At 37.9% G+C, this 26,427-nt stretch overlaps 1 protein-coding gene across 11 annotated transcripts in view; it reads right to left on the reverse strand.

Moving 5' to 3' along the window:
- Window positions 1–26,427, reverse strand: part of PICALM (phosphatidylinositol binding clathrin assembly protein) — a 74,661-nt gene that overhangs the window by 42,968 nt on the left and 5,266 nt on the right. For all 11 annotated transcript variants that reach the window (XR_015704456.1, XM_087756026.1, XM_087756028.1 and 8 more), the window contains exon 2: window positions 169–311. Coding sequence is in view for 10 of the 11 variants with exons in the window: in XM_087756026.1 (XP_087612152.1) it covers window positions 169–311 (143 nt within the window). In the remaining variant the exon portion in view is untranslated. The remainder of the gene's footprint in view (window positions 1–168; window positions 312–26,427) is intronic.

Below are 26,427 nucleotides of genomic sequence, written 5' to 3' on the forward strand. Positions count from 1 at the left end.
AACAAAGTAGACAAACATTTGTAATGAGACCTGTGCTCATGCAGAGTTAAGACACAAAAAGGTAAAACTAAATATTTTCTTACAAAGATTATTAGTGGAAGCATTTAGCTGACATTTACAGGAATGAGGTGCTGTAACTGTTTTCAGATAGATCATTTTTTGTATTACCTCATTTCCGTACACCATTAGATGATGGGTTGTGATGAGAGACTTGAAGACCACTACCCAGCTACTGTTGGTAGTTCTTTCAAACAAACTGTCTGCCAGTTGTGGGATGTTCACATTCATCTCATTTGTGCACTGGATTAAGTCTGCAATACAGAATTTTTTATTATTATGAGTTTTGTGAAGGAAGATCAATAACATACAAAAAAAAAATCACCACACTCATTTTATATAGCAATATTTTCTATGAAAACTGAAGGGATTTCCAGTAAAATAAATAGTTTCTTGAAAAGCATCATAGCCCTGGTTTACCAGAACCTTGTAATACAAACTCTATTCTGCTCACTGCCAAGATTCCTAGTCCTCAATGGCTTTTGCAATTGCCTTAGAAGGTCCTGGAACAGAAATACCATAATGACTTACACTATCTCTGACTAACAACTTCCAGCTTTCAAACATCTAAAGCATTAATAGCAAAATAATTCTTACACGCTACCATTTAATCAAGTTTACTGGAAGATTATCACTAGAATTAATTGCAAACCTCAGGTTTCTAGGCTCTTAATGGACCAGTAAACCCTTCTAGACTTTGGTTCAATGTCAGTAATACAATATTCAAATACTTCTTAGTCTTGATACAATGCAATCAACACCTTCAAAAGGGCAGAGGGAATGTTAAGTGAAAAAATGAGCCTCTAGCTACAATACCAGACAAATGAATTTCGTTACAACAAAATGGGCCGTTAACTCAAAAGATGATTAGGAGCACAGCAAAACCTGAGGTTGGCTAGCTAAAACAAAGCTATCCAATTTTTGTTCAACCTGGACTTCCAGTAGACAAGATCCAGTGACTCTTCAAATAGTTGTTAAAAAAAAGTTACCCTATCTTTCTTCTAGATGTGCTACTGTCACAACTGTATAACCACAAGGAGCCATACTTATAATACAACCAGTATAATATGTAATAATCCAGTAACTTAGTTCCAAATGCCGATGAAGGAAGCAATGACTTAAGATCATGATGCTACAGCGACAATTACAACAGAAGCAACTATATTAACATCCTAATGTGATATAACACAGCTTGCTAGCATTTAATACGAAGCTTAAAACGTAATGTAACATAGTACTGATGACATTTTACTACTATTACCACCGCAAAAATAAAACAGTAATTTTCACTCAAACTGCAAGCCCTGCCAAAGGCCATAGCTCAATAAGGATCAAGACTTGAGTAAGCCCTACGCCTGCCTGTCTACGGGCTACTAAGACTAACTGGAAACATCCATTTAATCTGAAGGGACAGGTTTAGCCTTTGAAGACAGTTTTATATCCTGCTATGAACAATCATTTGTCAAGGACTCCTGAAAGACAGGACCCCCCTTCAGCCACAGAAGCAGGTAAGCATGGCTACCACAAACTCCAAACTAGTACGGTCAGAACCGAAAAAGCTGCTATTTACAACTTTAAGTATTAAAGGAAGCAAGCAGGAAATGATTTCCACATTCAAAATGTAATGAGATGGAGAGATTAGCCATCCCTTTATCTACAAGTAAAACTGTGATGACTTCAGGCATTCATGACCTCATTTTTAAGTCACGGTTATCTATTATTGGATGATGATTTGGGGCTGTTAAGACAATGCTAGGATATTACTCAGCAAAAGACATGCTCTTAACTGGATCATTAAAACCAAACCCTGCAGCTTCTTGCTCTTCAGGTCTTCCCACCTAAGTACTAACAAGCCGTTTTGTGTAAGGCTATCTGGCAGGAACGCACATTAAATACACAGGTATATGCATTACAGGATGTCAAGTCGTACGTTTTGACAGAAGAGGTGCAAATGCCTATTCAAAAGTGAGAACTTCTATTCTTAAATGCAACATTTGCCAACTAGTCAACAGTAACAAAGAAAGAGGTGCCACTTGAAAATCCACTATCTAAAATTACTAAAAAAGTTATATCCATTCCAGATGATACTTTGTGCCAGAAGAAATGTTTTCTAAAATGCCACTGGCCTTTCAAATCATGTTTTGGTATCTGCTGCAGTGTGTAAAAGAAAACAGGCTCTGTAACCCAGCAGAAAATCATCCCTCACAGAACTGATGAGTGTTTATGTGAAAAGCATATGAATGAACTTGGTGGGCGGCAGAAGAGAGGGCAGGCACATTAGGAAGGAGAACTAGTAGCCAACTGGGAGAAAACACAGGCAAGAACAGAAGTACACAAGCAAGTCTAGCCTTGAATGGAAGGAAGTAAATTTGCAAATGCAAACAAGGGAAAGAGACACTGTTGATACCAGTTACTACAAATGAAGTTTAGAAAAACATGAAGTTTCTTTCTCTACAAAATGCACGTTGAACAACACAGATGCTTAATAATCTGGTATGTCCTGATACCCCAAAGTGCCTACGTTATATACATTTCAGAAAAGTTACATCTATCTAAAAGCTTCTTTGAAAGTAGTCGCCTGAGCAATGCTAATTAGGTGAAGAAATATTTGTACAGTTAAATCCAAATTAGATCAGCAATTTTTGTGCTAACCATAGCATAAGCAGCATAGTACAGACACAGCAGAAGAGAAGACAGTACCCTGCATCCCACGCTGCTGCACCGCCTGTTCAGGAGGCTGTCACATACAGTATTCTTGCTTATTTATCCTAGTCCCACAGCACCCTTCATTAAGGGAGAGGAACAAATACATAATTATTTTCACATCCTACACTTTACACAACTCGTCTCACACCCACCCATGAAAATACTAGCTACATATTTTGAAACCTAAGTGCCCAAAGCAACACATCTCAAGACTGCTAGTTACTGGGTATGGTATGAGCAATATGACAGGCAGGTATATAACCAAAGGGCAAGGCACTAAGGGGAATAGCTTTAACCTTAGAAAAGAACAAAAAAGGAAAGAAAGAAATAATCAAGCAAACAAAAAAAGGATGACCCTTGGTGAAAGCGTGACGGCTGTTTCATCTTTGAACTTCTTGTCATGGGAAAGAAGGAGGAGGATTAAATACTCACACCCATCAATACTACAGAAAGGAAAGTCGCTCTCTATTGACCTTCTGCATTAATGCCCACACCACCTCAGAGCTGAAAAAGAAACTCTCCTGGGAAGTACAAACCACCTTCCCAACTCTAAAAGCTGCTACAACTTCCATAGCATAAGACACAGCATACAGGTATTAAATAATAAACATTGATCATTGTTTCAAAGAAGGCAGCAGTTAGCAACAAGAATTTTAAGGTAAGCTTGCAGCTGGCTGGGAGAGTCGCATGAGGGAAGCTTAGACAGCAATGAATGCACAGTCATATCCACAGACGTAGCTGGAGACAGCCCAGAGAAAGGCCAGCAGGATGGCCAGGGCTTAGAGCACATGATGCACAAGAAGCGGTTGAAGCACGTGGGTTTATTCCATCTGCAGAACAGAAGGCTGAAGGCAGGGAGGGGGAATATAAACGCTATCTTTGCAGTCAGATGCTTCTCAGAAGTTCACAGCAAAAGGACGAGAGGCAGCAGACATGCTGCAACAAGGGAAATCCTTATCAGATGAAGGAATTAAAACATCTTCACAATGAAAGTGATCAGGCATTAGAGCCCGTAAGCAACCAAGGCTTTTAAAGTTTGACATGGTTTAAGCAGGGGGTTGATTACAGGACCTTCTGAGGTCCCTTGCAACCTGAAGTAATATACAATTTTATGTACTGTCTATGGAAAGAGAATGAGAAAATGGAGACAGGCAAAAACAGAGAACTGACTTCCAAAGTAAGCTGAAGTCCAAAAGAGAAGTCCAACAGGAGTATACTTCTAAAGACTTCAAAACCTTAGACCTATTTAAGTGATTGATTAGACTTATGTTTTGAAGAACTCCATTTACCTACCTACACTAAATCATACACCAAATTTCAGAGATATCAAAACTCAATTTTCTTAGAAAGCAGTTCTAGTTTGTTTTTAAATAGAAGAAACTAAACCATATTTTTGTTATAACAGTTAAAATTTTTATTGCTAAATGGCTTTCATGTCATTCGCTTCTGTTTGGGTTTACGGCTTTTTTCCAACAAAGCAAAGATTTTGCAAGGAATCATAACAAAGGTCTGGCCTACAGACGTTTCAGTGACACTAAAGATTTGCAATTGCACCTGTATCAAAGGCACTGTGTTGCCTAACCCTGCTGAAGTTAACCTGTACAAAATGTGCAGTAAAATACCGTGTAATACTCTGCGTAAGAAAAAGAATATATTTGCACTCCCAACCAAGGTATCTACAGTCTTTACAACTGTTCAGCCTTTATTACAGGAAAGAACCAAATGATTCATTGCTTTACACAATTGATAGTTACTAGGTGAGAGAAGTGTAAAGGTGAAAAGTACAGCAAGACTGAGGATTCATACCCAAGAAACAAGAAGCGATCCTCTACACAAAGCAGCTACTACAAGGCTAAGGCGTTGATTTGAAGTACAGCATCTACTCCCCACTAGGCATGCAGATGTGGATTAGCCAACCCATGGTAAGTGATCATACAATTCTTGACCCATGGCAAACACGATGCAGTCAGGTCAGATAGTAACACAAAGGCATCAGCCACAAATCATCCTTGAGAACGCGTGTGCTTTCAACGTGTGCCTATGGCCTAACTCCTTGTGCAGAACCTCATTCTGCACTAAGCAGCCTCCTAAGACAAAGCTACGAAAAACTGGTTTACTTCCCCACAATAAGAACCATCAGGTAAGCTGAACATGTGTTCATTAACTTCTTTCCAGAATCTTACCCGTATTAATTTGCAGTAAGATTATAAAAATGTGGCTTGAAAATAGGCTTCGCTAACTCAGACTATCATTTGCAGTAACTTGAATAGTAAACTGAACATAAGCCAGAATTACGTACTTCATGAACCGATTATTTCCAATGGTTTAGCTATATCTCTCATTTTGAGCAACATTTCTATTCATAACTATCAACCTGAAAATATTTAGAACCACCACATTTTCCAGGCCAGAAAGTGTGCCCCACACCTCTAGTTACTCCAAAATAGGCCAAGGAACTGTGACAGATTCCCATCTTGCTAACTATTGCTTTTTCATCTACTACACCAAAGATGCTATCTAGAGTGAGCACATAATTGGTTATATTCTCCAACATGCTGACAGGGGTTTTTTTTAGTGAGAGAGACTGTACCCATTCAGTAAGCAAGCAGTTAAAATATTGATCACTCAACATTAGTAGGCACACACAGTGCCGGGAGTTAAACACATTACATTCTTCAGTACAAAAAAAACCCACCAAAAACATAAAGGGAGAGTAAGGTAAAGGTAATCTCAGTTACTTAATTCTTTCTTTACATAATGCTTCAGATACAGGTGAAATTCAGATGAAATCAACTCCTCATATAATAAGTTTTGGCCAAACACCAAAAAGCTTGAAAATGCCGAACTGCTTTGCTCAGTAAGTCACCTGCCCATTTTGTACATCTCATTGAATCCGAAATCATGTTTGCTAAAACAACTAAAAATATAAGACAATTCCGCTGCAAGATTCAGCAGCTGAACTTGCCCAGGACAAACTGCTGCAAAAAACTTACGTGGAAATTATGTGGGTATAGAAATTATTCTAGACTACATACCATCTTCGTAAGTTAGGAAGCTATGGCAGAACGAGCGATCTATGGAACAGCATCTCCAAGTAGCACTTGCAATGAAGAAGCTCATTGCCCCAGTGTTGATGAAAAAAAATGAAGGGAAGATACGATAATATATAGCTCTTCCAAACTGGCTAAATTTAGTCCAAAACAGAACCAAAAAAAAAAAAATCTTCAGAATAAGAGCACTTTGCTCTTCATTCACACATTTGTCGATATTGCAGTTTTATGAAGTTGACTGGAAAACGATTAGGAAATCACTGCAATCCTGGGAAGCAGCTCATATACAATACTGAGATTAGCTACAACTAGGAAATAAAATAAGTCACAGGTCCTGCCAGAAGCTCAAGACGTTCGCATTGTAAGAATTAGCCCAACGCATTTATTTTTAAAAAGATATTAAAAAACAGAGCTCAAAAAGAAAAGCTCCACAAGACAAGCAGATCAGTTCACTACTGCTCCTGTTTAAAGCATCCAATTTTCACACTGAAGCTATCCAATGCGTGAGCTGCTTTGCTGGATGGCATGTTTTCTTTTGATCCCTGTTAGAGGTACTACTATTAAAAGAACTCAGTGTCCCCCAAACCAGCTTCTTACAGGAGTCGCCCGTGCTTGACATCCACCCCCGGTCACAGAAATTGGTGTCACAAATGCAGCATTGCAACTTAGCGCAAGATCCAATATGGAAATGGCCATCTGAACAACAAAAGGGGCAAAATTTGCCTTAATGTATATTTTAACTTCAGAAACTAACAAACGCTAGAAATACAAGGCATGATTAAAGACCGGCATGTATACCATCACCATATTAAATATTTGATTTCTCCCAAACCAACATACAAGAGACACTACAGATGGTTAATCAAGTAAACCACATCCTAACAGCCTGAGCTAACAGCACCACTCTGGGTGCCTGTTTTAGTACACCTGTGGCAAAAATTAGAACCAGCTATATAAAAAGCAATGTGGAAACTAAGAAACCACCTCACGAGAAAAAAAAAAAAAAGACGACAGCTACATGCATGATCAGTTCTATCTGAATAGGTTTGGGTTTCGTTTGGCTTTTGTTGGTTTTTGTTTGGTTGGTTGTTTTTTTTAAGATTATTGAAGTACCACCCTATTAAATTAAGCAAATAGCTAATGTCTTTGTATCATTACCTTTGGGCAGATGTGTACGTTACATATCTCTGCCCTACCACAAGGCACTGTCAAAGCTTAAAGGTCGTTCTGAATAGACTACGCACTTTTCAGATAGCATATGCTGCTTTATTTCAGATAAATGCAATGCCCAGACAAGAAAAATACTATGATAAAAAGGATACATATATAATCATACACAAATTAAACCTTTCACAAAATATTTTTAATACCCTACTCTTCCAGAATAGTCAGACTCTAAAGACTCTAAAATACAAAATACCAGAAGTTCAGCATGCCAGGAGAAGCAAATTTACCCAACAAACTCTATGAAGTTGTCAGGAAGCTTTCATTTGCCTTAACGCTTCATCTTTTCTTAACAGGATGAAAGCCTAAAATTATTATTGGAATTTAAATACATATTGATGGATCCAAAGTATAAGCCAACTATGCATCCGATCAAGTTTACCCAATTGGTAAATTTATAACTGAAGCCAAAACACACAGCCAAGCCGCTTCTTTTTTTAAATATAAAAGGAAATATAAAACATTTCTTGAATGAGTTGAGAAATTATTCTTACGACATTATGTCCACATAGAGGAGTTCAATAGAACACAAGCCACCAAGCACATGGATTAGCTTTCAAACTGCAGAGATAACATGCTAGTGACTGACATTCCACTTGCACGAGGGAACACTTGTGGGTAATCATTAATGGTGGAATACGGGACAGTGTCTATACTGAAAGTAATTCTACTCAAGAGTGTGCATTTGCATATGATCAATCTTTTCCCCTTTCAGCTATGGACATACCAAAGGATTTTAGTGAAGTGCTTGAGATTTAAAAAGCTATGGATACAGGATTATTTTTTTTTCCTCTAGGGGAGCAATTTCTCCACAAGACAGAACATTCAAAGCTGAAACGCTTTCATTTTATTACACTTTTGAAAATCATGTACAGGAGGGAAATTTTTGGTGTCTCCACTTAACCCAACAGCTGAAACAAAAAAAACCCACATAGGTGTCTGCTCTGCTAAGTTCAATTCCCTTCTGTGGCTGTCTACATTTCAATTCGTATCTTATAACTCCCACGTTATACCACTTTCCACTATGTTAGGGTCCCATTTTCTTACGTTAATACTTGTCGCTCTAGCCAAATATTTCATCATTGGAACAGAGTAACAAATGCGAAGTGTTCCCTCATTTGGTAAGCAATCTTAACTGAAATGCAAATGCTGAATATAAACACCCGTTACACAGTTCCACAGGTATGGCACTGCCAAGGGCTGAACGAGAATGTCAGCAGAGACACGACTGTTTCCCACGTAATGACAGACAGCGTAGCAGCAGCTTATGCTGTCAACCGTCTTTAAGAATTTGGTGAACAATTCCAAATATCAGAAGTCAGCAAATTTGCACCAAACTGGTTAACAATCTGAAGCAATGGGGTTTATGCCGATAGACAAAAAAATCCCTCCTTTGATTTTGTGTTAGGAATACAGTTACAGCAAGCACTAGTGGTGGTGTAAAGTTTAATTTGCTATTTCTAAAGAAATTTTATGGGTGTGGGATTAACTTCCCCCTACCCCCCAAAACAGCTAACATGATCTATGTACCCATGTTGACTTTAAATAGTCTCATCACAGGCTCTGCCAAGGCACACATGCCTGCCACATCTTTCCTTTCCAGGAGGACATGAAAAAATGTTATACAATAGGAAAAATAGGTGTTACTGAGGAAAAAAAAAAAAAAAAAACAAACAAACAGACACTCCAGTTAACAGTAAAGTTAATGGAACATTTGACAGCAACTCTCAAATAAAGCAGAAACTGAATTTAGGCACATGTTGCAGCAGCCGCAAAGTTTTCCATGGTCAGTTTTTATTCTGTCATTTGCTGAACTAAGAATTTCTTTTTAGCCTGGGTGGTTTGTGCGAATTTTAACATGAAAGATTAGAAGTACCTAATCTCTCTATATTAGATATTTTTTCTAGTTGCACTGGTTTTTTTTCAAATTTCCATAACAGATCATCTTCCTACCTTGAATAGAAGGCAAGTCAAGATAGCCCCTTGTTTTCAAATGCCCAATATAAAGTACCAAGGAGAAGAGTTTCAACTGGCTGCTGATGACGACAAATATTTTGGATTACCGTGGATATTTTTTCCACTCATCTCAACAAGCCGATTATGAAGGTAACAAGCACTTAAGATATTGCTTATTCTAATTGCACCCAGTTTCAAAAAAATATTTTAAAAAAACCTTGAAATTACTTCACAAATACATACCAGTTTTATTTAAAAAGTTTATGAACTCTAGCAAAAGCCCTTGAAAACATTTATAGAACACTTAACATGTTCTCTTCTTCAGTATTTAAAGACTAGAGGATTTAGCTGTGCCGTGAAAGGATTTGTGTCTTTTTATTAGTGTCCAAAGAAAGCAGAAATACTAAAACAAGAACAAAATACAGAGGTTGGTTGTAAAATCTGTTATTAAAATCCACTTCTACAAATTAGCAGTTCTGATGACTGTGAACCCTAACACATTCCAACAGACATTTTAAACCCAAATAACTTAATGGATGCTTTTTGTAAATTTCTAATTTCCCACCTCTTCCATAGGTGACATTCTTATTTAAATACAGAAAATAGGATTAGAAAGTTCCTGGATGTAAATAAGTAATTTTCATTAGAGAAGCAAACAATCTGTCTAAAAACAGTAATCAAAGTAGTTTTGAACATGAATTCAAGCACTCAAAATTGACAATTTTTTAAAATTGATTTCTTCCTCAGAGATACATTTGGTAACTGCAAATGAAGCCTGTGCCAAAACAAAGAAACCACAAATGGCATACTTAAGTGATCAAGCTAGAAAAACAGAGTGATGTTAAATTTCAGTCTGAGCCAGTAAATGACATTTAATCTGACAGAAGAATATTATATAACCAGCATGTATTTGAAAACTGAGGGGTACTTAAATTACGAGAAAATACCTACATTTGCAGTTTAAAACAAAATATGCCATAAACAATATTTATTCTAAATTAAGTTTTATTACTCTTCTGAATAAACCCATTTGTACCAAACTGCTTTACTAGAAGGAGTTTTCTACAGCAAACTTCCTGGTGGCTTCGCCCAAGTCATCTTGAGAGGAGGACAAGGAAATCTGGACCACATATTTCTTACAATTAACAATAAAAATCCCAGTTGAAAATTCTTCCTCTGCATATAACATTAGTCTAAGAGCTAGATACACTGACTCGGGAAATAATTTATGGAAGAGTTAAAGAAATCTGAGAAGACCCACTCTGTTCAGGGCTTTCCATGTTTAAAAAGGAATGCGATTTAATCTTATTTATATTAGATAAGCAGGATAAAAAAGGCAGAAGGCAGTTTTAATGTAATATAGAATAACTTGTTCTACAGCCAACAATTTATATTTTCATTTCATCAAGTTGCATCTTGTCTTTTTCTTCCAATTCAAATAAGACTATCATGTTCTCTCTCCTACCTAAAATTGCAATTTCTAATTGCAATTCTTAGAAGCTACTTCTCTCTATCAGTAACCCTTTGAACTCAGCATTATTGCCTCGGGTATCTCTAACTGTCTAGGTTTACTCTTACGGCAACTCTTTGACTAACCTTTACTTCTTATGTTTGAGAACTGTAAAAAATGATTAAGATACTTGCTGTGAAAAACAGAGTAAAAATGGGTTCAGCTGGACAACTGCTTCAATGAAGACTTCTCCAAGTAACATTAGGATTGTCTACCAAAACTCATCAGCAAAGCATCAATAAATGAAACAGTAAAAGAAGTTAAAAATAAGGGAAGTGCAACTGAAAAACCAATAGGTAAGTCACACTGACAAACAATTTTTTTTTTTTTAAATTTTTCATCTTAATTCCCACATACAGATAGGTGCCAAATTACCATTTTTGATCCACCATTCATAATGATTATTCAAAATTCTCCACAGTTACAAATGCTGCAGAAATGACAAGTCTGGCTAAGATACCTTTACAGAGTCAATTTCCCAAGACATAGCAGAACATTGGTTCCCAAATCATTTCTTACCTTTAAACTTGCCGAGTACCCCCATCACACTTTAAAGGCTAACATTAAAATACTGCTAAATTTTGTCTCAACATCTCCAGCCACGTATTGTAAATACAATACTCTAATTTCAACTACATTTGTCTCATTAATCCAGAAACAGTTACAGGCACAATTACACAAGCATAAGTGTACCGTGACAGCACATAAACAAGTTAGAGCCGTTTAGAAACTGAATATACCAACACCACAATCCTTCCTCTTATATGCTCATCTAATCTGATATATTTCTCCTTGGAAAAAAATGACAATTTTAAGCTGTTCGTTCATCCTGCAAGCATCATCACGTTACACTTTCAGGCAAGAGAAGTTGCTGCTATTCTGTGAAGCTCGATTTCAGAAAATAACCTGAACTGACAGATCATCATAACAGAATAAATAAGTTATACATACTTAGGATCACTGAATTATAAAATAATTCGTGTTGGGCAGAACCTCTGGAGGTCATCTACTCTAATCCCACATCTGAAACAGGTCCATTTAGACCAACTAGGTTTACTAAGCTCCACTCAAGCTACTGCAGAGTCTTGACTAAACTTATAGGTAGTTGGAACCTGGATCCCTCTGAGGAAAGGGTTCTCAAAGACATCCAATTGTGGAACCAGTATCAGTGACAACTAGTTTTGTTCAGTTTTATGACTATTCCTCTCCCTTTTTACATAAGGAAAAAGCTATCAAGCTCACAACTGAACCAACTTGGAGCTAATGGATCTGGCTTATGTGGCTACTGCTACAAGCTAACTCATTCCTTCATTCCCCCAACATTTCTAGTCTTCGAGTTGAATACAAACCATGGCTTAATTCACCTGGGTCTTGATATAAGTTTAACACATCATGTAAGTTAGTTTAGACCAACACAAATTTGTAAGAACAGGTCAGGATGGTTACATGAACAGTTAGCCTAGGAGAACCATCAACGGGGAAGCAAGAGTGTCCTGGTTTCAGAGCAAGCCTTAAATTATACCTTCCTTCCAACTCCCTCAACTAACTACCCTTTATATTACTTTGAACACCAGCTACTTTATTTTCAAAGCCCCTCATAACTTAGGTTCAGCCTATCACAATCTCAGTTGCTATCAAATCACAGAAATCAATCAAGTTTGGAAAAGACCTCAGTTAACATGTAATTCCCCTGCTTCACCTTAGACATAATTACCCATAGGATATGCTTTCATGACAGCTCCCTGACATAAAACAGGGTGGTCCCATTCCTGTCTCTACCTGCTAACAGCCACACACTTCCATTGCTTATGTTATGCCAGCACTGGTGTGCTTCTCATCAAACCATATTAATTGCTCAGAAGAGGAAAAAAAGCCTGTGTGGTGGGTGGGATGACGGGATGACCCACAGGGGAAAAACTATACAGGGTTGTGTCCCATTGTCCTACAAGATAAAAAATGGCTCACAGAAGACCAAAACTGGCAAAAGACACTACAGAAGAAGAGATGATGACACACAAAAGTAAGAAGAAAAAGAGGAAAAAGGGAAGTGGACAAGTCCTCCCACTTTCAGCAACAATAAGGTATTATATCACGCAACCATCCAACTACAGTCATCCACTGTTCTCCAAAGATGTCTGCCTTGGCCTTCAGTGGTTACTCCACATCTCCATAATTCCAAGTTTCCTTACACCTAGCATATATCCCAAGAGCCCACTGTTCTGGTGCAGATTATAAAAGGAACTTCCTCTTGTCCTTCTCAGTGGAGACAGAATATCCACCCTCTGCATAAAAGCCATCAACACAATGGAAAAAACACTGTTCTCTGTTATCTACTTTCTTAATAAAATAAATATTTTTCTTTCAGTGTTTCCTAAATTTCCAGTCTTAATTCAGCTTATCTCCTCTGGATTCTCTACAGTTTCACTAATTTTCATAGAATCATAGAATCGTTAAGGTTGGAAAAGATCCTTAAGATCATCAAGTCCAACTGTTAACCCAGCACTGCCAAGCCCACCACTAAACCATGTCCCTAAGCACCACGTCTACCCTTCTTTTAAATACCTCCAGGGATGGAGACTCAACCACTTCCCTGGGCAGCCTGTGCCAGTGCCTGACTGCCCTTTCAGTGAAGAAGTTTTTCCTAATATCCAACCTAAACCTCCCCTGGTGCAGCTTGAGGCCGCTCCCTCTCGTCCTATCACTCATTACTAGGGAGAAGAGACCGACCCCCACCTCGCTACCGCCTCCTTTCAGGTAGTTGTAGAGAGCGATAAGGTCTCCCCTCAGCCTCCTCTTCTCCAGACTAAACAACCCCAGCTCCCTCAGCCGCTCCTCACAAGACTTGTGCTCCAGACCCTTCACCAGCCTCGCTGCCCTTCTCTGGCCACACTCCAGCACCTCGATGTCCTTCTTGTAGTGAGGGGCCCAACACTGAACACAGTACTCAAGGTGCGGCCTCACCAGTGCCCAGCACAGGGGCACTATCACCTCCCTGGTCCTGCTGGCCACACTGTTCCTGATATAAAATTGTTTGGGTTTTTTTTATTTTTTTAATGTAGTGCCCCAAGCTGGATACTGAAGCTCCCCAGCGCCAAATATAATGGAAATAACTTTCCATCCCATAATACATTCTCTGTTAACATGTGGTGTATTCCAACATACCGGTTATTAATAAAAGCATCATTAGAATCAGATACAGACATATTCTCCACTTTAAATATCCTCCAATTTGATGGCAAAGTGATGTAAGCAGCCTGTATTGAAGCAGTTCTCCCATGCACTACTTAGTCTGAGAGTCAAGCAGAGAAAATATGCTAAAAACATGCTTGTTACCTGCACCCATCAAGATCATTTGTTCTAACAGGAGAGAACTCTTTGTTAAAATCTTAAAATATTAATCAATACAAAGCTATCTAAAAGATACTAGTTATCGTTCTAAAGGTTAATTTTCCAGGTCCTCTCCCTATAATTCCTTTTTCTCTGCTGTTCTTCAGTATTCGCGTTTTCTTAAGAGACAATCGCCAAAAATTTAAGAGATTATTTAAGCTAGAATCAGAAATTTCATTTCAGAAGATGTTTACCAGGTCCTGCCAATTTGAATTCAACTAACATAAGTAAATATTTCTTAGCATAGTCTTCTGGAGAGAGGGAAGAGGGAAAAAAGGCATTCTTTTCCTCTTCTAAAGAATAACTGTATTAAATATCTGGTCACAATTATCTCTCTTGTGAAGCTTAAAGAAAAAAGGCCTGTTAATATTTGAGCCATCTCAGTACCATTTTCTCCCCTTTTACACAGGCATGTTTTTAAGTTAATTATTTTTGGATGCAGTAATGAAATTAAAGGTTATGGAACTCTGGAGTAGATGTGGCTTACTGGCAAAAATTTCTTTAGATGAATAACCATCAGTGATTCCACATCTTTCTGCAAAAGAACCATTTTGGCACAATAAGCTACATCTCCACTAGGGATTTTTGCTGGTATTAGTTTTTTACAGCTTTCTTAGTATGCCATTTTAAAGAGTGTGTTATAAGCTCTTTTCAGTACAAAAATACACATTTTTATTACAAATCCAACATGCAGAGAGAGTTTTTAAGCATACATGTATAGTGAAGTTGTTGATACATGGTAAAGTCATGCTCAATGAATACAAACTAAGAAGTCCAAAGAAAAGCAGTCCACAGCTATACCGGGCACAAAATGTGAACAGCAACTCCCAACTAATGTTCATACCAGTGGAGGTTTCTGTCAGCTCAGCCTACACCCGATAATCCATGGCTCACTAGAACTGTCTTGGCTGAGGATTTGAAAGCCTGACTTTGAATCCTTTCATACTTCAAAGTGACAACATACCTACATACACGGTAGCAGTTTGAAAGCCCTCTCAAAAATTAAAATCTCCCAAGTGCAACACTATTATTTAACTGAAATATGTACACAAGGTTTAACAAATTTAAACTAGGAGGGGATCTATCAGCATGAATGATTCAGGTCATAAAGATAAAAAATTTTCTGCCAAACACTGTTGTCAAACTTTTCTTCCTGCACAGCATGTATACATTGTAATTTTCAAAGAGTTTGTGAACTCCTAATTGCCTTTATTTCATATAAAGAAGAGATGGGTGTATAAGATTACTTCTACAGGTAAGATTTTTCTCCCCCTCTAATTTAAGTAAGACAGCTTTTCAGATATCCGAGTATTTTTCTTCTGCTAAAGCATTATCCTTGCAAAGTTCCAAGTTTTATCAATATTACGTTACTCTTAAGAAAAGACCTTAAGTTCTTCCTCTAAACAAGACAACAAATCATCTACTGCTTCAGCACCCTAAGGCCGAGAAATATGCAAGACATGCTAAAACTACTGAACCCTCTTGCTCCACATTTAATTCCTATGCTACCATTTAAAACCATTCGATCATGAAATCTCATCCAAAATAAGTATTAGCTCCCACACACACACCAGCACATTGTTCCCACTGAAAAGTATCTGTAAACTTAGAGCCTTGATCCTATCTTTACAAACATGCTTAATAGTGAGCCTATGAATCATATTCTAAAGGTGATTCTTGATTACTGGATGAAAAATGCCCATATGGCCAGCTAACGTGACAATTATTGCATAAGCAATATATTCAATTTGAGTATTTAACTCATTGCCCTGTTTAAACCAGGGAAAAACAAATATTCTTTTTCACTGATCATTTGAAACTGCTAGTTTCAATGCATTCATGAATTAAATTATGAGTAGTTGTTTGTTCAACATTAAGTCAGTATTTTCGGAGCACATAACTGCAAACACTCGACGATGCATCCACTTTAGGTTCTGACAAGCTAGAAAGCGGGTACACACCTTAAGTGTTCTGTATGAGCAGCGCTGTTTGAGAATACGTTAAGACAGGGGGCTTTGATTTTGAATGACAGCCATCTGACTCAATATTCAAATAAATATTTAAGTTTAATTTATTGGAGTATAATAATAAATTACTATATTAAATATTATAATAAATATTTAAGTACCCAATATAGTATTTACAGTGTGGACAATCACACACAGTGGATGGACGGAAGCACAATGAATTGCATTAGGTGGAACATTTCTACTTTGATGAAGACTAATTACTTTGAAGATTGTACAGCTTTAACACTACTTTTATCTGCACTTTATAACACTACTGCAAACATGAAGCTATTTCAAGCAAACAGTCTGCGTACATGCAAGTTTACCCTATGATTTTACCTTAAGGTGCATAGAGAAGGCACGTAACATGGTTTACAGATAGCTGAAAGCGACCAGTATGGGATGCCAAAGCTATTAACCCTCAGGTCTCTTCATCACCACGTATACATTGAATATGTTAGCATGCTGTTCTCTATCTTTCTCTCTGACAAGAATAGTGCCCAAGCCATCTGCCTTCACATACTGTAAATTTTTGGATATAGTATGCACTTATAGCCCTTTCCTTCTGCTCTAAAGGAACTTATTCTGTAAATACTCCATAACTATTACACCTCCATACAATAAGAAAGTTGTGTTAATGGACGTGTGTTAAAAACAAGACTTGTAAAATACAGGGACAAGCCTCTGTTGTACTGCCAACAGTAAGCAACCAGTACTTGCAGACTGCTCTCAAATACCTCCTAGACTCACGCAAAGCACTAACAATATGCCCTTACCTGGCAGCTTGCTAGTGGTACAGTAACATTACTGTAGCCCAGCCTACTGGAACAGAGAAACCATTTTGTCAACAGCAGACACTGCAGAACAAAAAAATCCTCAATAAGCACAACTCTACAGTTGTTTTGCAGCGAGGTGACTTTTATTTTTTCGAGAAGGTGGGCTTTTAACATAACTAGGGTTCACTTCAGTACCTAACCCTCCTCAATCCTGCAAAGAAATCCTGATTTCAACTTGTGGGAGTAAGTCCCATAGCTGTTGATGCCACCATTTGTGATTAAGCTAAATGGGCTCTCTTCAAAGCTTCCAGTCCCAGAGCTCACCTGGTCCATACGGGATTCAGATCAAACCTGTCAGAAAGTATACCCAAAGGCAGCCAAAGTACCTGCGCCACCTTCCAACACCTGTGACTTCCTCAATCCTACATTACAGAAAAACAGAGAAAACATACCTGGCTTCATGCACAGCACATTTTGTCATTAAACACCTCTAGCACAGTTTCTAAATCTAAATATATGTATCTTCTAAATATACAAAGTATTCACACAAGTTTAATTTAGGTGTTTCTCGGATGTTTAATTTCCACATCACTTGATTCTAAAAGATGCATCAGAAAATAATTTTGTAGTACAGGTGTACCATCACTCTACAGCATAGTGAAACTGAAACCACCACTGAGCGTTAATGCCAGCCTGTCCTCCTGCCACCACATCTCACTGAACAGATTTTCAAGCAAAAAAAAATTCTCCTGATTTTAGAACTAATTCACATTTTTTTTCCCTTCGAACAGCAGTGCTGCATCTTTAATTAGACAGTTTAATGGACAAGACCAAAGATAAGAAATAACCAAAGCCATCTGATCTGAGGTTTTCCTACTTCAATACTTGCCCTGTTTCACTAGCTCAAAAGTCTTACTCACTTTAGCAAAGTTGTTTGGAACATCTGTTATTCTCTCCCATTTTAAAATAAGACTTTGTAAATTAGATTTCCGTCTAAACAGAATCTAGTTCGGAGCAAGAATAGCCCATTTTTCCTGAATGCCTTTGGGAGCTGTCAGGAAACATGTAATTGAGTTAAAGGAGTTATGCCTCTGTATTTGCCCACCTCCATCAGTGCTGAAACTGCAGATGAAGATGTGTATATCCACCTCCGTACAGCAAAGTTTTTTAGTTAGACTATGACCTTCTCTTTCGAGTTTCTGGAAAGCACTCATGCCAAAACACATCATCTACTACGCAGCCTCCCAGACTGTGTAAGGCCCGCAGCACACTAAGTGTCCTGGTGTCCTCAGCAAACTGGAAATTATAGAGGACGATAAATGCAATGTAACTGTAAAAATATTTAAATGCATGGTAGGACATATTTCTTGGCAGATACCATCCTCTACAGCTTCACCTACAGTAAAGGGCTGCCCAGTTAATTACTGGCAAAAAAAAAAACCCAGACATGTAATTTTGTGGAAATATGCCTTCTTTTGTCAAGAGTTCATGCTAGTTTGGTGTACAAAATAAGCTGCACTGTCAAGAGATTCTAACGGTGCAACAGCATCTATTATAGGTCCTTTTGCCCCTGCAGTATGTTGACTAAAAACCAACACTCCACATTTAACTGCTTTTCATATACTTAGAGAGTAGCAAAATTGGGAGTTTAGCCTGATAAAGGGAAAAATCTAGGAAACTTTTGCACCTAACACCAAAGAAGTTTCAGCCATATCCTAAAATGGTATGATTATTAAATCATGCTCTTCCAACACCATAAAGATGCAAAAATGCCTTTAAGTAATTTGGGTTCATTTTTAACATAGGAAGTATCAAAAGCCCAGTACATAAACTTACTGAAAGTGGTACATTTTCTGGCATATAAGAAACAGAAGCAAGTCCAAACTACGTAGAATTTTTTTCTTTAATTAGTACTATTTATTACACAACAGTGCTACATGCTTTTCCTTATAAATAGCGCAATGCCCACCTGTTGGAGCAAAACTCCTCAGTAGGCTTCATCCCAGATTCTCGCTGTGAAGAAACTTTATACACATCATACTACAATCCAGACATGCAATGTTTCTTATCTTGTGTGGAAAATCTGTATATCTTAATTTTCTGTTGATCTCTCAGGAAATACCTACAGCACGCCTCCGCAGTGCCCTGTCAGATGATCGGTCGCTGGTTTAGCTGACTAAAGAGAGCTTAACAGGTCTTAATGAAAACTAGCTCTGATTTAGGAGCTTATAAACCATAAGAAGTAGCCTCACAAAAATGGAAAAAGGGAAAAAGTGGGGAAAATAAGGCAAAATCAAGAAAATCACGCTGCTAATAAGCAACAACACAAAACAAAACACACATTTCATGAGGGAGCTTTGCTTAGGAATCAATTTTTTTTTTTCTGTAGTTTCTATAAAAAAAGCTGGTCAACCCCAAACTAGTAACCCTCAAGATTTTACCATAAGAGTTCTCTCTCCACTGACAGTGCAGGGGCAATAAAAACACTTGCTCAAAGGTTGCTGCACAGCTTCCCTTACCAAATCTTAGTTAACAGACCAAGGAGGAAAGCAATTTAAATTATTTGCTTATTATATCATACAATGCGTTTTCTTAAAGAAAAAAAAAATCCTGACAAATGATTTCAATGTGCAAAGCAGCAAATCCTCAAATTTCCAATATTTATCACTCAATGAAAATCAAACACCAACCTTCTCCTACAAACTGACTGGCAGAAAATCACACAAGCCAGCACAGGTTTACACAGGTGAGTACCTGGGCTAGCATCTCATCAAATAGGCTAAGTTTTGTACTCCCTGATATTATGCAAAACAGTTTGAACACACAGTTTTACAGAATGTGTCAGACTTTTCTTTCTCTACGCTGAAAAACTGAAAGAAAAATAGTTGGCTTCATAACAAAGCATAGGGACTTCTCAGTATAAAGTCTGAAATGAATTCTAGACATGAAATTGTGTTGCTTTCCTTCTATTCCTTGCTCTTTCCCCTAAATCTCACAAATGATTTCTTCATGTGAAAGGCCATCTACATACCAGCCATCTCTATGTGACTACTGTCTACTAAGTGGGACTAATCATCAATTTTCCCAGCAGGAATAGGAGAAAGAAGCATAACAAAAAACATGAAGCTGCTTCTTCCATGCTAGCATATTTTGCAACATGCAAAATTCTAGTAATTTTGGTTCAAAAAGTGTCACTACCTTCTAAATTACCCATTTTTTTTTAAGCAGCTAAAATTCAAGACACCTGGATCTAGAGTACTTCTTGCAGCCATGTTAATGGCTCCATCAATTCTATACCATTTATTTCATGTTTTGAACTTAAAGTAGGTGAACTCATTAAAGGAGTTTTGTTACTGACAGCCACTTTCATATTTTTTCTTTTGGCCAATATGGGATCAGATTTTGACATTAACTGTTAGCAAACTGGATAAAACAGAACACCGGAGCTCAAAGGAAAAAAAAATATTAAAAAAATCACCTCTCCCCCCATCAAAACACAGGTATCTTCACAAACTGCTTCAGCTGACACTCAGGTACTACTGTAAGTGTGCAGCTCTCCCATGAAGGGAGGCAGTCAAGTACAGGAACAGCTAAAATCCTCCATGCTATTAATAGAAATGTTGGAAATGCCTGCCTGATTTAGCTTTTACTTCCTTCTTCAATTTGGACTAACTTCTCCCATGAGATATTTGGAACTCCCTGAGCAAACAAAACTCATCCTGGCTCATCCCAAGTACAACTGCAATGCACATTTGAATAGCACCCTTTTACAAGGGCACAAGAGCTAAAGGATCAAAACCATCCTTTACAGCCCATGTCAAAGCTGCTTAGAGTAAAAGTTTTAAAATATACTGTGATAGAGGTTAGGGTGGAGGAGGAATGGTCTTCATTGAAGATGGAGAGTGAAAATGAAGTTGTATATTTCCAGCACAATACAGTAAGCTTTACTGATTTTCAGTAGATAAAGCAAATGACCTTCCAAAAGGGAACCCACGCTCTTACAATGCTATTATGGCTGAGTTTCATAAATCCAGATCAGCTCTTGCCCTCATCCCCCAGTTTTAGAGATAATTTGTGAGCACTTCATTAGTGACCATGTGGTTATCAAGTTTCACAAAGTTTTAGAGCAAACACGGAGCTTCAAACCCTTAAGTTTGAAACTGGACCAGTAAGGGAAGTTGTACACAGAAAGAATTCCTCCGTATGCCACAGCTTTCAGACAGGAATGTCTCTATTTACCATGCACAAAGACATGGCCCTATCACAAACAGCCTCCAAGATAAACTAAAGCCAAGAGCAGAAGTAAATATCATCTGCCTTTTGGTCCTCAGTAAAAGAAAGATGACTTCAGAGAGATTCTATCTTTAAAGTGAAATGGTTTCATAAAGAAAAGTTCTAACAATGGAAAAAAATAGTTATTCCATTTGCTTCAAAGTAAGATTTGTTCACTGGTTAAAACCTCAGAGAGCTAAAAAGAATATGGAGCTATAGTAAAACTAGGTGTTAGAACATCCCGTGTCAGCCCTAGTACATACCAAGAGGCTGACCACATTCTTGTCTACAAAGGCTCCTCATTAACAGTTTAAACTAAGGACAAAAGCATCTCCTCCAATGCATTCTATTTTACTTGCAGATAATTAAATCTGAAGAAAGTCTCCTCATAAACAAAACAGAAAAATCAGCCCCTGGAAATGTAAGAGCTTCAAATTCAATGTAATTCCAAATACAATGTAATTCCAAACATCAGAGGTTGAACCAACCATGCTGTTCCCTGGTGTTTGAGAACTAACACAAAACCTTCTCTGGATTTCCATCCACTTACACACCAAATTCAGCACTGAAACAAGTTTCACATATTCCATATTTTTAATGCAAAGTAATCTGCTAGGAAATTTACTTATGTTGCAGCTTTAATTACATTTGATAGGCTTAATGATGCTACTGTTGCGGCAAAGCATTCCAACTGAACAGATCTGGAAGGAAGTTTGAGCCACCTCCCTATCAGCTATCAAGAACTTAAAAATAAAAGTCTGTATTCAGACCATCGTTTTCCCCCAAAGCACAACATGGTGTGCTGGTCCCCGCGTTTCAAACAGTTTACAGTTAGGAGTTGTGCATCCCAAGCTTTTCCATCAGACAGCTAGTCAAATGCAGCAACTTACTATGCATTTCATATCCTTATTATATATAACTACAGCCCAGGAACGCAAAAGTGTTCATATTTGGTTTCCATTGACTTTCTTTTCTATGATTAAAATCCACTTCACATATATTTTTGATACTCGAAATTTTATTCCGCAATGTTGTACTGTGACACTCAGGACTGAAATGCAAGCACTCCAGGGAGAAAGAACTCCTACTGAATTTAAGACAGGTTATTAATATATTACAGAAAATTTTATTAAAAGGATAATAAATCCAAATTCAGTAATTTAAATAAAAACCAGCTAATTAGAGCATATCTATATCAACAAAAGCAAAGTGATATGGACTGACACCCTAAGAATTAATTAAAAATCAAAAACTACCCAAGGATTCCAGTATATGTCTAAATAGTAAACAAACTTGGCTTGTCAAAAGGAAAAAAGAACATATGGATATTGTTCAGAAAGGCATTTTTTCCTGTTTAACTGCGACTATGATTTGAGCAGTACTAGTTGTAGCTCACGATGGATAAAATGTAATTGCAAGTAAAACGTCTCAATTTCACCCCTAAAACTTACAAACTGACATAATCAGACATAATCGTGAAGACAGAAGAATGAAGGCATTTCTTGAGTAAGCTAGACTCAATGAAGCTAGCTTTACATCAAGACAGAAATGAAGAATTGCTGTGAACTACAGCTGTATGTGGCTGCTCTACATAATCAAGTAAATATTCCTAACAGAGTGATTTTTAAATGGAAGTTATTTTTAATCTCTTCATAACAGTATATTCGCTGAATTACAAACACCAATGGTTTCTGGGAAACAGAAAAAGGGACAAACAATTAAATCCAATCAAATTACACCACCATTCTCAGTATGGTGGCTTAACCATCACAATAATTGAAACAACTTTTAACACTTCACATAAAAAATAAGGTCGGGTCAAGAATACACAGAGCTGTGGATCAGAAAAATTGGAATCATAGAATGTCCTGAGTCAGAAGGGACCCCCAAGCATCATCAAGTCCAACTGCTGTCCCTGCATAGGACAACCCCAAAAATCACACCATATGCCTGAGGGCGTTGTCCTATTGCTGCTTGAATGTTGTCAGGCTTGGCACCGTGACTACCTCCCGGGGGAGCCTGTCCCAGTGCTCCACCACCCTTTGGGTGAAGAGCTTTTTCCTAATGTCCAACCTAAACCTCCCCTGGCATATCTTCCTGCCGTTCCCTCGGGTCCTATCACTGGTTGCCAGGGAGAAGAGATCAGCGCCTGCCCCTCCTCCTTTCCTTGTGAGGAAGCTGTAGACTACGATGAGGTCTCCTCTCAGTCTCCTCTTCTCCACGCTGAATAGACAAAGTGACTTCAGCCGCTCCTCGTACGGCTTCCCCTCTAAACCCTTCACCATCTTTGTGGCTCTCCTCTGGACACTTTCCAGTAGCTTTGTACCCTTTTTGTACTGTTGTGCCCAAAACTGCATGCAGTACTCAAGATGAGGCCGCACCAGTGCGGAGCAAAGTGGGACAATCACCTCCCTCGCCCAGTTAGCAGTACAGTGCTTGATGCACCCCAGGACACGGTTGGCCCTCCTGGCTGCCAGGGCACACCGTTGGCTCATGTTCAACTTGCCATTGACCAGAACTCCCAGATCCCTCTCTGCGGGGCTGCTCTCCAGCCTCTCATTCCCCAGTGTGTCGGTACATCCAGGGTTGTCACATCCCAGGGGCAAAATCTGGCACTTGCCCTTGTTCATGAAGTTGGAAAGAGGTTGCAATGATGGCTGCAACTATTACGGCAATACTGGGTGGGGAAGGGGATAAATCAGATTCAAATTCAAGTGTGACCCAATTTCCAATTAAATATCGACCCATCTGTCAGCCAGAGCAGAGATAGCAGCCAAATAAGCCAAGTGCAACTGCACACAAATGTAAGCAAAATGCTGATGTGATTTCTGAACGTATGGGGAGAAGGGGCGAAAAGAGGGACGCAATACTACATAACAAAACTAAACCCAAACCAAAAAGCACACACCTGAAAAGCAAGAGACAGGTACAGAAACATTGTCATATCACATTACAGCTCATTATTCACCTCAGAAGAATCCAACCATTGCCAACAGCAAAGCAAGTTACAAGCAGCCTTTAAGAATGGCAGAGAACATGAAGACACCTACTTCTACTCTTTGATAGCCAAGACACTCAACCTTCTGATTTGGCAGATAGTGCAACAAATCACAGACATCCAGAGCTGCTCTGAGTGGATTTACTGACAGATTAAAGGCATTGAAAAATCTAAAAAAAAAACCAAAACAAACCAACCCCCCCCCCCCAAAAAAAACAAAAAAAACCAAAACCAAAACAAACAAAAATGTTTACTTCTGTTTGCAACCTGAGTTTAGTTTAAAACTTGATATATTATCCATTCTGGGTCTTGAAATCCAGTTTACTATTGTAACTTTAGGAACTTATGCTGTGCAGTAGAATACCAGCAGGTTGGTTTTGTTAGGGGATGGGGGGGGAGAGGAGTGTTTTGTTTTTTTTTAAAAAAAACAAACAAACAAAAAAACCCACAAATTGAGGAAATTTCTTCAACAAAACTGAGGAATGATATGAATTTCACTACCACCTTTTTCAACAGGATTAAAAAAACAGTTTTTACAAGTTATTAATGTGGAAAACCTTTTTTTATACACTAAATATTTGACTAGAAATCAGTGTTATTAAGGATTCATAATTTGTGCTTTAAATCGTATTAAATGAACTATTAAATATTGGCAAAGGTTACAAACAATAGAGATACTTTCTTGATGTCATAGCACACGGTTGGCAACTGGAATAGCTGAGCTACATGCTACTGCAAGTACCATATTTAGAGTAAATATGTGAAATACCAGAGTGCAGTTTCAACCCGTGCAAACTTATCACTTCCTATATAAGCAAAAGAATCACTGCTGCTAGAACAGCACTGCTGCTAGATCGTATGGATGTTGTGACTGAAGGACTGCTTGCTTGGGAGGAAGCAATAAAGAACATTAAGTGAAGATTTCAAAAGTGTCTTTTCAGAAGAAAGGGAAAAAGAAAGGGTTGATGTGGAGAGCTCTTCCTCAGTAAGTTGACATAGGTCTGAAGGAAATTATAGAGGAGAGCTCAGAATGAGTATAAAACCCACCATTTGCATTTTTAATTTTATAGACCATGCGTATGTGATGACATGAATTAAAATGAACCCACAGGACTTCCCTTTATGCCACCAGTGTTCACTCCAGTAAATTTTCTTACGCTTCATGCTAGAACTTTTGGTGTAGATCGTGTTATTTCAAACCCTCTGTTTTGAGATAAAACTTATAAAAGCCTAATTTACTCATGGTTAATATTGCAAATGAACCAGATAAACATGACTTTAATAAAGCTCCTTTAGCAAAATAGCACAGGAGATGTTTAGCCACAATCAGAAAATCCAGCGTATTTGTTAAGTCTTTATGAAACGCTTAACTTCATTATTTTCACACAGTTAATACAGCTTAGTTCCCTAATTTCTCAAGTCTCAATACCCGATTCGTCACATATTACTCATAACTTGGATTTGCCATCAGTAGATTTGAAAGTACCACAAGTTAGCACTGAACTTACTAACAATATTTTGAGGTTTAGAAACTACCAGCTAATTGATAAAGCTCTAATGTAAAGCTGGGGTGAAATTCGAAGCGCAACAGCATTTCTACTTCCTTTGAGTCTACAAGGATACAGAGTTAATACAAGTTCATACCCTGCCTGCTCTCAGTCACATTTCACAATGAAGAAAACTGCTAGAAGAGCAAGAAAAACATCAAACCCAACAATTTTATATCAACATCAGTTTCTTTCCTTTCCACTTGGCTGCAGTTTTTTGGCCAGTTATTTCTTGTTTACTTCTAATCCAGTGCAGACGTAATCAGTAATAAAATCTCTCTCCTACCTAAGCCTTTGCAAGATAACATTCAGCTCCAAATTACAACTACTTCTAGCGTTAAGACTTCAATCAGCAGGAAATCTAAATGGTTAAACTCACATACTGATGGACACAAAACCCGGTTCTCTGACACAAAGCAAAGTTTTCATTGCTGCTGCAGCAGCAGAGTTTGCTAAGATACTCAGAAGTAAGAACACATACTTGCGACTATTGCTTTAAACTTGCATTACAAACTATTTGGAAATGTTTAATAACTGTCCCACTACAGGACTTCAAGATTTTATAAAGAAGTTATTTACAATAGTTACCCGATTCTTCTAACATGCTTGAGGAACAGCTTCTGCATGGTTTACAGAAAATAAAATTGTGCGTATCTGACCAGTAGTAACTGGGCTATTTTTAAGAAGTAATTGATGTTTGAGAATTAATGAGTAAAAGGATTTAAGATATTGAGAAACTTAAATTTAAGAAGGCTGTTAAAATAATTAAGCTTTCAAACACGAAAGGTGTCTCCACTTCAGAAAATGTGTTACATTTTCCAGGGAGAGCAAGAAGTCCGTAACATTTTACAAGTGAACTTTCCCAGCATTCTACCAGCATCACTTGCTACCGTAGTGTACTGATCATGTACTTTACATAAGGCAACATACACAAT

This window comes from Nipponia nippon, unplaced genomic scaffold, assembly GCF_047370975.1.
Source record: "Nipponia nippon isolate SJK-2023a ecotype South Korea unplaced genomic scaffold, ASM4737097v1 scaffold_2, whole genome shotgun sequence".
NCBI lineage: Eukaryota > Metazoa > Chordata > Aves > Pelecaniformes > Threskiornithidae > Nipponia > Nipponia nippon.